The sequence below is a fragment of the Netta rufina genome (genome assembly GCF_964035555.1).
Source record: "Netta rufina genome assembly, chromosome: 3".
In the NCBI taxonomy this organism is placed as follows: Eukaryota; Metazoa; Chordata; class Aves; order Anseriformes; family Anatidae; genus Netta; species Netta rufina.
In genome coordinates, this window is record NC_140125.1 from 66,465,125 (window position 1) to 66,477,471 (window position 12,347).

Here is a 12,347-nt window from a genome sequence, read left to right on the forward strand (position 1 = left end):
AGAATTCTAAGATCTTGGTATGGATTGTGAGCTGTATAAAAAGAGCTCTGTAATTTGATGTAAAGTGATGTGAAATCCATTAAATGAAGAGTCTTAAATAAAGTGAAGCACTATAAGAATATATGCTGTAAAATCATTTTCCCTGACAGTAACCAAGGGTATGGTTTCACAGTCCAGTTGTTGAAAATGAGCTACTTCATTTTCCTTTTCTTCTCTTCCTCCATCTGTGCTGTTAACTCATTTGTTGGCATTAATGCTGTTATACTTAACTCAGCTGAGTCAGCTTTCCAGGCAAGTAAGAGGTTTTGTTGTCTATTTTGAGATGTTAACAGGATTTTGCTCTTTGAGCATACAAGTACTATGTATACTAGATGAATACCAGGGGTTACAAAAGGCAGGCATAAAGATGAATGGAATAAGGTTCAAGTGGAAACAGAACTTCCCACTTTGGTAGTGTCACAGTGCTAATTCAACTCAAATTATGTTGTTAAAAAGCATATTCTAAAATTCCTTATCTAAGCTTCTCATGGTCATAGCAGTGACATGTATGGTATTGTGACAATTAAAGCTATACATGTGTATGTGTGTACGTACATGTGTATGTCACATGTGTATGTGCGTACATACATGTGTATGTCAATGCATAGCAATTAAAGCACTCAAACAGTAGTCAAGAACATTGTTAGGAAACTAAGGTGAGAGATACTTTATAAGTATGTAAAAATGACCTGTGTATTCCTCCGGAATTTAAAGTTGGATTCTAAAATTTGGATATCAGTGGCAGAAACACAAAATCACAGCTGTTGAATCAGAAATTTATTTTAAGATTTTTCATTTTCATGCATAATCTTGTTCCACAAAATTCTATGGTTACTTAACTTTCATTTATTCTTTTCTTTTGCTTTGAGTTTAATGTTGAACAGGAAAACCAAGGAATAAAGTAATCAAGGTTTTGTGTACAGTTTTTCTTCTCCCTCCTTCCAGTGCTCAAATTTTACTGTGGTCAAGCTATTGCTCTTGCTTTGAACTTAGTCCTGGAATTGCACGTGCAGCTGTGGTACTGTACTAACAGGCTGCCAGCAGATAAGGCTTTCTCATTGTAGGTTTTCTCGTATCTTTAATGCTGTGCTTTAATAAATATTTATTTGTTTATTTATGATGTAAATCAGCAAATAAATGTGAATTTCAGAAGTGAAAGTTGAAAAGCATTACAGTGCAAAGTTTAATTGGCCAAAAATATTTAGGCAATGAATTTCTTATCTAAACAAGGGGTGGTTGGTCTAGTAAGTGGTTAGTAATAACAAATCCATATTCTGAACATAAACTGTGCTTCTGTCAATATCTCATTTTGTTCTTTATTCTTATTCTTTGACATTACTCTCTTTTCATGGCTTTTGCTTTTTTTCTGGTAATTATTTTATTTCTGTCAGACTTGTCAAAATATAATACTTCTTAAATAACGTCACAAAGATTTCAATTTCATGGGATTTACTTGGGTTAGGAAAACAGCAAAGTCTAAAAGTAAGACATTTAATAAAAAACTGTGATTCCTCGGTGGTAGAACTTTAGCCATTGACACGCGTTCTCAAACCCAGAAGTGTTTTTGTTCCTTTCCACCCTTTTAATCCCTTGCAAAGACCTGTCATTTATGCAATATATAAATGTCACATAAATGTCTCCGTATGATTTCTGTTATGTAGAAACTTGAAAAATAAATTTATGCTATTAAATAAGGTAATAAGAAATCTGATTTTAAAAATTGTTTCTTTTGATAGTTGCTGCCAAAATCCTTCTGTTTGGATTCTGAACTATGACATCATGGCAAGATTTCGCAGAAGAACATGCATCATTTTGTTGCTTTTTATTTTGTTTATTTGCTCCATAATGATGGCATTGAAGACTCTGAGACCTGACCGAGCTGGCTTTGGGGACCCATTTGGACTTGGTTTGTTGCCTGAGTTTCAGCAACGGACAGAGCTCTTAGACAATAAACAAAATTCACTGAATAGGGTTCATGGAGATACTGTAACACAAATAAGCAATATGCGTGCTGTTGCAGTCAATACTATGAAAGCATCTATGCCTCCTGTAAACAAGTTGGAAGAAGAGCTTTCTTCTCCTAATTATAACTTTCATATATTCTATTATAGTTGGTTTGGGAATCCACAGTTTGATGGCAAATATATTCACTGGAACCATCCGTTGTTGCCACATTGGGATCCCAAAATTGCAAACAATTATCCAAAGGGCAGGCATAATCCTCCTGAGGACATTGGTGCTAACTTTTATCCTGAACTCGGATCTTACAGTTCCAAAGACCCTTCTGTCATAGAAGCACACATGAAACAAATGCTTTCAGCTTCAATTGGTAATGAATGTTAATGTTAATGTTTCAGAACATTGTTATCCAGCCTTAAATATTTGAAGGAACATGTTTGACCAATTTTTCTTTTTTTTCTGTGTACTTCTGGAAATGTCTGAAGTTAGTAAATGTCTTTCCAAGGTTTAACCTCCAATCTGAAACAGATATAAAGCTGCATCTGATGAGTGTAACAGCACAGAAACTAAGAACTGTATTTGTAATCCTTTAGGTGTGTGTGTTTCATGACTTACTGTTAAGCACTGGTGTGTGTGTGTGTGTGTATATATATATATATAAAAATAATAGTATATGGTATATAGAGAGAATATAGAAACCATTGTTAGAATATATTGTCTGTGTGTTTTATTTTTGGAAATTAGTACTTAAGTTTTAATAATAGTAAATCTTGTTAACATGGCAATGGAGCAATTTTTCCAAGTATGTGCTGCGTAACAAATATATTTGTTAAAAAGCAATTATTAGAGCTTTTATGTAACTTATATTTAATGTAGTTTATTCCTAGGTGTTCTCATTAGCTATAGAAGTGTCTTAAGTCAGAACTCAAGTAAGATAGTTTAGCATACCTAATAATGTTTAAAAAAAAAAAATTCCATACCAGAAATACCTTTTTTTTTTCCAATATAAACTGATGTTCCCTTTCTTAAATAGATGGAATATATAAATTACAGTATTTAATACATTTGTAATCCATTGTTTTTGTGTTTTACCGCTCTTCTGATGTTTATCATCTTTAAAATAAGCAATCATACAATTTAGTATTAAATTCTGAACAGCTTCTATAAATGTAGTTGGAACAACAAGACCAGAGTTTATAGAATCATTCCGAGTGATCACTTCAAAATGAACCACTTTCATTCACCTAGACACTAAGGATTTAAGGATTGATGTAACTGCTATATTCCAATTAGTAGTGTTTACTTTTTAAATTTTTAATTCTTTTTTGTTTGATTGATTGTTTGTTTTTTAATCTAACCTGTATTTTGAACAGGTATTAATACAAAAGTAGGAATTTTTGTACTATTTTCAGTAATAACTCCTTTAACACCAGGAACACTAGCAACAGCAGAAAAGCTACTGCAGAGAAATCTCAGGTGTTAGTTGCCAGTAAGCACTTTTCTTGTCTTATTTAAAACAGAAAATAATTCATGGTAGTCTGATGAAACATAGCTTTATAAGAATCTGTGACATTACTCATCCTCTTAATGCAAACGCCTGATAACACTGAACTGGTAGTAGGAAATATGCAAAAGATGAGGAAAAATGCTTTGCAAAGAAAGGTTATTTTTAGGACCTGAAGTTATTTTTGCATTTAATCTCATCAATATGAATGAGTGGTACATGCTTCCTGTAACATACTGTTTGTGATATATTACTGGTACTTGTCAAAAGTTATTTTTTTTTCTGTTGTTATTCTGAAGTACATTTGAAATTTTCTTCAGTCTAGATTTGACCATAATTTACTGCTTTTCTCAGGTCATTACTTCAAATATCACATCATTTTTATGAGATTAATACTGTGTTATTTTTTGTGTGTTTTGAGGTTGACTGTTTATAGCTTCTTTTAGTATTTTAGCTGACTTCTAATCTTAATCTTACGCATTTTTTGTTATATCAAATATTTTTTCTTTTAGCCTTTTTTGAGAGGCTTTATTAAGCCTCTCAAAAGTGGTTCTTTCAGCCAATGATGTGTAATGATCAAAGACACGTAAGAGATTAGAGCCGCAGGAACCACATGCAGTGCTGCCTTGTGTTATTTTTACATTTCACATTTTTTCCTTATTTAATTTCCTAGTTTCAAAATCTGTTGTATTCATCTGTTATTCCTCAGAATGCTTGGTGAAACTGATTTTTTGAACCACCCTATTTTCTTGGTAGTTCCATTTTGAAGTCCTTCGTTTGTCTTGAATGACTATACTAAATCAATCCCGTTGTAGTCTCTTGAAGCGGTACATTGCTCTTATATTTTCTTTTCTGTGGCGTAAATAAAATAAGAATAAAGATAAAATCCCTGTTTTTTCAGGGAAAGAGCAATGTAAGTGTGACTTAGGAGACAAATTATTCACAGAACCTGAAATTTTCTGTTTCCTAACAGTTTAGAATGGGGTCTTGACAGATGTTGTATTCGAGATACATTGAAGACTGTAACCTGATTGTGTTTTTGTTCTTCTGTTTGTCCTTAACATCGTAATCATTTAAATTTTGTCCTTTCTTCTTGTGTTAAATAAAAGATAGGGTGATAAAAATGCAGTAAGCTGTTGCATTTTTCTTGTCCTAAAGCAGACTGTCTCTTGAGGTAGTCTGTTATTTTTGATTCTCTTTTTGAAAAAATGTTGAGAGTATGTTGTGGGTAGTTGGACTAACCTCTGCTTTGTATAGTGAACTGAAATTTCTGTTTTTGACATTAGAAGATGGTTGTGTATTCATTCTAATTATTTATTTTGAATAATTTGGGGTTTATTTGAAAATTTTTATTTAGAAAACTTATAATATTAGTAAAGTGTAATGAATTTAGAGCATATCCTTATATGTCTGTGACCTAATCTATTTACTTAAAACATTACCTAGTGAACAAGAATCACACTGAGTTATTGTTCTATATGTTTAAAATAGTACTGTTAGGAAAATATTCCTACATCACTATCTCATATATTTCTTTCTGTCCTAACCTTCTTCTTGATTTATTACATTATTTCCAGCTACACACCTAAGCGGTCTCACTTGTTTATCTGACAGCATTTTATTTTAGAAGGAAAGGTTTTAGCCCCTTCTGAAGAGGTATGTCTTCCTTCGCTTTCATGGAGAGCATTAAGAAAACTTACAGCATATGGGCATTGTATTTATTGTCTTCTTTTTTGTCAGGCATAATAACTTGCTTAAATTTTTGAGAGTTACTCAAGCATGTTTTAGGTAATAAATTTAAAAACTAATTTCACCTAGTTGGAAGGGTGAATTACAGCATAGGGACTGCTTTTGGCTATAAGGAAGGTTGTGAGATTACGGTCACTGCTTCTAGTATGAAATGGCTGTTCTGTAATAGAGCATGAAGTATAATGCAGAAATACGTTGTGGAATAACTTATGATAAAATAAGAATCTTTAGATCACAGGCATAGGATTTTGATCATCTCTGGAGTGTTCTCTAGCCCAGTGCATTTCTCTGGCCATACTTAGGCATAGCTATCATGCCTTCAGAGTATTCTCCACCCCCCTCTCATCAACATCTAGAGATGTTTCATGCTATGCAGAAAAGCGGAAGGTGATGGCAAGTGTTAAGCTTGGGACACTGACTACAAATCTGTTCCCTTGACAGTTGCTTTTTTCACTGTTATCTTTAAAAATTGGGAGAGAAAAGTTAAAATATATCCTGAGAATACTGAGATTTCATAATTGATTAAAAAGTAATGTGAAATTCTCATTTATATAGATTTTACATCAAACAATAATTACATCTCATGACATCTACATGGTACATTTTCGCATAATTTGAAAGTGGTGTTTTGTATTTTCAGGTGTAATAGCACTTTCATGGTACCCACCAGGTATGGCTGATGAAAATGGAGAACCAACTGATGATTTGGTGCCTGTTATTTTGGATTATGCACACAAATACAATCTAAAGGTAAAGTCGTCTTAAGACAGGTAATAAAGGAGTATGTAGGAAAGAAGTAAAAACGTAAAAGTTTTCTGTGTTTGACCCATAATGTAGAGCAGGGAGATTTGTGTTGTAATAGGATCTTCTGTGTCTCCTATTATGTTGCACTTTTTTTTATTTGGGGGGGGGTTGAAGGGTGTTGTCCAGAAGTAGGTGTGTAGTGTGTAGCACTACACTGAATTTTATGAGTCTTTGGAGATGAGGGTAGTATTATGTTTCAAAATATTATAGAATGCGATGATCTATAAACTAGGTAACCGAGAAAGAAGAAAGGAGTAACCTAATTTTTCACATTACTACATAACTTGGTGGTACTCAAGGTCAGGCGCAATAATAAAGCGGAATTCAGAATTTCTGTTTTGTATGAATGTCTTTATTCTGAAAGGTATCAGTTAAAATTGCCTTGGACAGTCAGGTCGGGAGGGTGCTGCTCTGACTTTAGGATACTCCAGGGCATGACAGGATAGAAAGGCTAAATTACCTGAAATAGATGAAATAACAAATCAGTTAGGGATGACATCTAATCTAAAATCAGTTTTTCATTTTGTTTATTATTGTAGTTACACTTGTATTTTACCTTGAGTGGTCTGGGAGGGCCACGGGTGGGATGAAGAAAGGAAATGTATTTCCTTTTATTTTTGTCAAGTAATAATGAGGTTAACTTTTTGAACGATCTAAGTAGCTGTGTGCATTTCACCTCTGGAGTGTGTTGTCTGTATTGGGCACTAAAGAAATGTTCATCTGTTCTGGTTTTAGGTGGTCAGATTTACAGAAAAAAAAATCTGTCATTAATATCAACTGTAGATTATTTGTAAAGCAGGAGGAATGTAGGAAGATTAAATCAGATACAGAAGTAATTATCAAACTTGCAAATGTGATGTGCATTTCACTGTGACATGACGCAGCCTTTTTTATGTATAATTTTTTTAATATAATAGTAAAATACATATTTTACTATTATATAAAAATAATACATATTTTACTATGTAAAATACATATTTTACTATTAAAGAAGTTTTATTCTTCCACAAAATTTTCAGATGATCTAAAATCAGGTTGCTTTCTAAACCTAAAAGAGCTAGTTGACGTTCAGGTCCCTCAAAAGAGCCAGGCAAAACTGAAATGAACTGCCCAAGAAAATTGTAATATTATGGTAATAATTGGGATGTGGAAGCAGTTGCTATTATTGTTTGGAATAATTACCGGAATACAGATACTAAGTAAAGAACTTAGGGAACCTATACTTTCATTATAATGTTTTTTAAACATTATTGTTCTAGTAAATGAGTATAGTTAAGTGTTAGGAATGTCAGTAGACCCAAAACAGCAGAGAAAATAAATCTCTGTTTTAATAAAATAAGAAATAAACATCCGCTAGAAATGCAGCTCTGCTAAAGTTGTGTCCTTTTGATTTGCCTGTTTTTAAGAGATAGAAATATGAAGTATGAAATTATAACGCTCTTCAACCTGTACTATTGGTCCTTGTGATTTACTTTAACACTCCATTTTTATCTAGTTTGTACCTAATAGAGAAATTGGCTCTACAATGAAATTTGCTACCATTGTGGACTAGTTGAATGCTTTATTAAATTCTACTCTACTTGTTTTTTTCATTCTACATTCTACTCTAAACTTGCTTCTGAAAAACTAGTCGCTTTGATTGATGCAATAAACTTCTCCCTTTAATTGTGTAGTTGAAAATGACAAGATTTTTATATTGACGTGACTTCATGTGTATGGAATAAATAATTCCATAAACCCTAAGCATGAATTCAGAGCAGTAGGAAGACATCGTATTAGATATAATTACAGGGGCTTATTGCTGTTGATAACTCCATACAATTTTAAATAAGATTTTCATGTCCCATATTTTAAAATCTAGTCTGACAGTGAAAACTCTTCTTGGAGAATTATTATGAATAGCAATGTATGCTTTGGAAAAGAAAAATTTAAATATTTCATTGGTTAACCAGTTCTTTGACATTCTAATAAACAATTTTTTATTTCAAGTTTTAGTTTCTATTGGAGTTCTTAAGTTTTCTGAAGCATGCTTACTACTCATTGTAGCTTAGGGAAAACAAAAGGAGTGTTTTGTACTAATGAAAAATATTTACTCTATTACTGAACTTTATTGGATCTCAAGCTACTCATCTTTAAGAGTTGAATTAGTTTGGACTATTCTCAAATTACTAACAAAAACTGTGATGTTCTGTAAGGAGGAATATTTTTAATGTGGCTGGTACTTGCTTCATATAGCAGACAATGCCAAGTATTTAATAATATTTTAGGTTTCTGTTGCTTTACTGCATTTTCAATTTTCAGGTCACTTTTCATATTGAGCCCTACAAAGATAGAGATGACCGCAGTATGTACCACAATGTCAAATACATCATTGACAAGTGAGTGCTCTCAGAATGTTTCTTTTTAGTTTTGTTACATATTGATTTAGAGAACTTTGGTATGTTATCTAGAGCTTGAAAGAATATATTAAGAATGTGTATTGAGATTTAATAAAATTTTATGACACTTGGTTCATATTTCCAGTAGTACTGAAACTCATTCTGTTTTCTAAATACTGAAGTATGAACTACTTTAACAACTACTTTGTGTAGTTATTCAAATGTACATTGCTTTCAACATTCATGAAATTAAAGTATTAAGTATACGATACATAAATTAGACATATGTTTTTATAGTGACAAATGAGCAGCGAGGTATAACATGTTGACCTGTAATGATTTTAATTCTGCTTGTCAAATTTTGTACAGCTACTAGTTGTTTTGTTCATCAGTGCTACTTACACTGTCTTGTTCCTTACTGAATTAGAGAATTGCCTTTCAGAGAAAAGTAATACCTACAGTGCAGTTCTACACTAAATTACTGATTAGTAATAGTTTAAAGGATCTTTGGAGATTCATTATTCAGTAATTCAGCAGGCACTGGATTGAAAATGGATATGGATTGCTACATTTTGAAGCACCTGTACTGTCTTTAAAATGATTTTTAGAGATAAAAATCTTCAGATTGTAAATCAGTGTCTTTCAAATGGCAAATCTTATTTTAATGATACTTCTTTGCTTTATAGATATGGAGCCCATCCAGCCTTTTACAGGCATAAGACCAGCACAGGCAGATTTCTTCCCATGTTTTACGTTTATGATTCTTATGTAACAATTCCTGAAATATGGGCAAATCTGTTAACTGTATCTGGATCACAGACTATTCGAAATACTCCATATGATGCATTATTCATTGCTCTTCTTGTAGAAGAAAAACATAAGCATGATATTCACAGAAGTGGCTTTGATGGAATGTATACATATTTTGCCACCAATGGCTTCTCTTATGGCTCATCGCATCATAATTGGGCAAGTTTAAAAGCCTTTTGTGATAGTAACAACTTAATGTTTATTCCAAGCGTGGGACCAGGGTATATTGACACCAGTATTCGACCATGGAACAACCACAACACCCGTAATCGTGTCAATGGGAAATACTATGAGACTGCCTTTAATGCAGCCCTTTTGGTGCGACCAGAAATTATTTCCATTACATCTTTTAATGAATGGCATGAAGGTACTCAGATTGAAAAAGCTGTCCCTAAACGGACTGGACAGATAGTTTACCTTGATTATAAGCCCCATAAACCAAATGTTTACCTGGAGCTGACTCAGAAGTGGTCTGAGAAGTACAGAAAAGAAAAAGAGCAGTGGCTTATGTGAGCTATTGCTGCTGCCATTGTTCCTTAACATACTAAATGCAATGAGAAAGAAATTGACAGCTGAAGAATCTGTTATAACATGTCTTTATTATAAATATGTCCAAATTGTTATATCACATGAATGTATATGCACTACTACTGAATTTGAATTTCAAAGAGTAAAAAAAAATGATTACAATAATTGGCATCTCTAACATTGGGTATTGTAGTTCAAGAAAGCTTTTTCTTAATAGTAATTTGCATGCTGAACTTAAAGAACGTCTGCATGGGTTAACTACATGACTGAAGTAGAACAAAAATTTGGCAGTTATATTTATGTACTTATTCATGCAGTTGTATTCCTAATCAAAGTGATGCTTTAAGCTGAATTTTATCTTGGTAGATTCTTGTAGGATGCACGTCTGTAGTGTGTGGAGTAATCTGCATCTACTGTTTTTATGCTTTGCACATTGTGATTTCTTGATTATAAGATTAATTTGTGGTAAAAACACTGAAGATATATGTGTGATGCAACAATGGTGTTTGTTTTCTTTCTTTAATATTTGAAAGATTGAGTTCTAAAGAACTGCTGAAGGATTTATAGTTTACTCTGTTTGTTCTGTTCAATACATGGTGCAGACTTTTGAATACTGGATACTGACCAATTACATTGTTTTTCTATGTTTGAATTTAAAAAAAAAAATTATCTGAAAATATTTTTTGTGGGGGAAAATCCCTAAAAATGAAAAAAATCTATTACGTTTTCAATTGATTGACTGCAGACACAATTTTAGTTTCTTTTTAGAAATGTTTAAAGATTCTAAGCTAATATATTACTAGTCCTACAATAAATGCAATTTTAGGTTATGCTTTTTCATTTACAATTTAGGAACAGTGTAGTTTGGTAGCAGTGACAGCAGCCACCCATTACTTTTGTTAGAAATGTGAGATTTCAATTTTTCATGTAGTTCATTGGGTAGTTCCAGGGCAGTAAATGCTGAAGTCTTCTAATTGTTCAAGTTCCCCACCAGTATTACCTTTAACTATACGGTGTGCCTGGAAATAAGTACTTTTTAGACCTGAAAGTCTCACCTTTCAAATGTAGTGAGTGATTATTAACTGGTTTTCTTACTTAATCTTGAAAAGTTCAAGTCACATGGGCATGTCTCCTCAGGACCCCCTTTTTTTTTTGTTTGTGGGGGTGAGAGGTTGGGGGCGTGAGGCAAGACATTTTCATACAACTTTATAGAAAAACAGTAGACATTGGAATGGTAGACACTGCAGTATTTTATTTGCAGAGTGTTTAATTGCAGCAAAGTGGCTTTTTCAAAACATTTTTTATACAAGGTGCTGATCTGTGTTGTAGTTAGTATGCTGGAACTGTTGCGACCACTGGAATCCTATAATTTCAGCACTACCCACTTTTTACTCAGTTACTCACAGTGCTCTGTCCGTGAAATTGTAAAGTGCATGAGGGGACTTCTGGCTAAAAAAGAAAACAAACCAAAAAAGAAAGCAGTATGTTCTAGAGTCCTTCTGGTGGTATGAAGGAGGCTTGATTATTTAACTTCCAGTTATTTGCAATTTAATTCTCTTGTCACTTCTTTGCAATTATTAAAAAGGTGTCATGCAATGCCATCAGCTCCTTGAAAAAAATGGAGAAATTGAGTTACAGATGTATAATCTGACATGTTAAAGTGTGCCTCTAGAACTATTGCAGTCTTACTTGTAGTTGTTATTTTTTTCATGTTCATACTGTGTCTCTGCAAACTCGAAAGTTCTTCCAACAGAAATGTTTACTAAAGCTTATTTTACTTGCACTCAAGTCGATAAAATGAAGAAAGATACAGGTCACAAAATTGTGTCACAAAATTGTGTTTGAGACATATGAAGCACTTGTTAAACTTTTACCACTTAAAAATTAACCACTTTGCCATTTATTAAGGAAAAATGATTTATACATTTTTACTATAACTCCCTTGAATAGCTATGTGTAATTTGTTTTCATAATTTGGTACATGTTTTTTACAGTCCAAAGAGCCCATATATTTATTTTAAATGTAAAAGAATAATTAACTTATTTGCATATCTATATTGCATATATTATTAAACAATTTTCTGGATTCAAACTGTTTAAAGGACAAATCTCTTTTTCCCTGCTTAAACTTTTGTCATCCACTCTTCTTCTCTCACAGCAGTTGTCTGAACTCTTTACTAGTCATGACAACTGTGCACTCAGCTTTCAGCGTCTCACTTTCTCCCAGTAGCAGTTTATATTTTCTCTGTGACTGTAGAAGTTGCTTCTTTTGTTGATGTTTAAAGTTTAAATTTTTTGTGTAGTTTTGTACAATGATTTTGAGATGATCTTGGTTTAAAATGCAATTTATGGTAACAACATAATGGATCTCCATTCTTAGAAAGACTAATTACCGTAAAGGTATCATTTAGCCATTGCTGTGAAGTGATTTGGGCTGTGACACACAGGTGTGTCAATGGGATCTTTAGAAGAATGTACAGAATTTATGGAAAAAATAAATAAAGAAAAGTTACCTAGTTCTCATCACCTCTGAGCACTTACTATATTTTTGTGTTTAATGTATTTTAAAGGCTAAA

General features: G+C 32.7%; 1 protein-coding gene across 1 annotated transcript; it reads left to right on the forward strand.

Moving 5' to 3' along the window:
* The first annotated feature begins 1,809 nt into the window (after positions 1–1,809).
* On the forward strand, positions 1,810–12,017 carry MANEA (mannosidase endo-alpha). Its single transcript, XM_084284008.1, has 4 exons — positions 1,810–2,368; positions 5,892–6,001; positions 8,357–8,433; positions 9,120–12,017. The coding sequence occupies exons 1-4, from the start codon at positions 1,819–1,821 to the stop codon at positions 9,754–9,756; spliced, it is 1,374 nt and encodes a 457-aa protein (XP_084140134.1). The 5' UTR covers positions 1,810–1,818; the 3' UTR covers positions 9,757–12,017.
* The last annotated feature ends 330 nt before the right edge of the window (positions 12,018–12,347 follow it).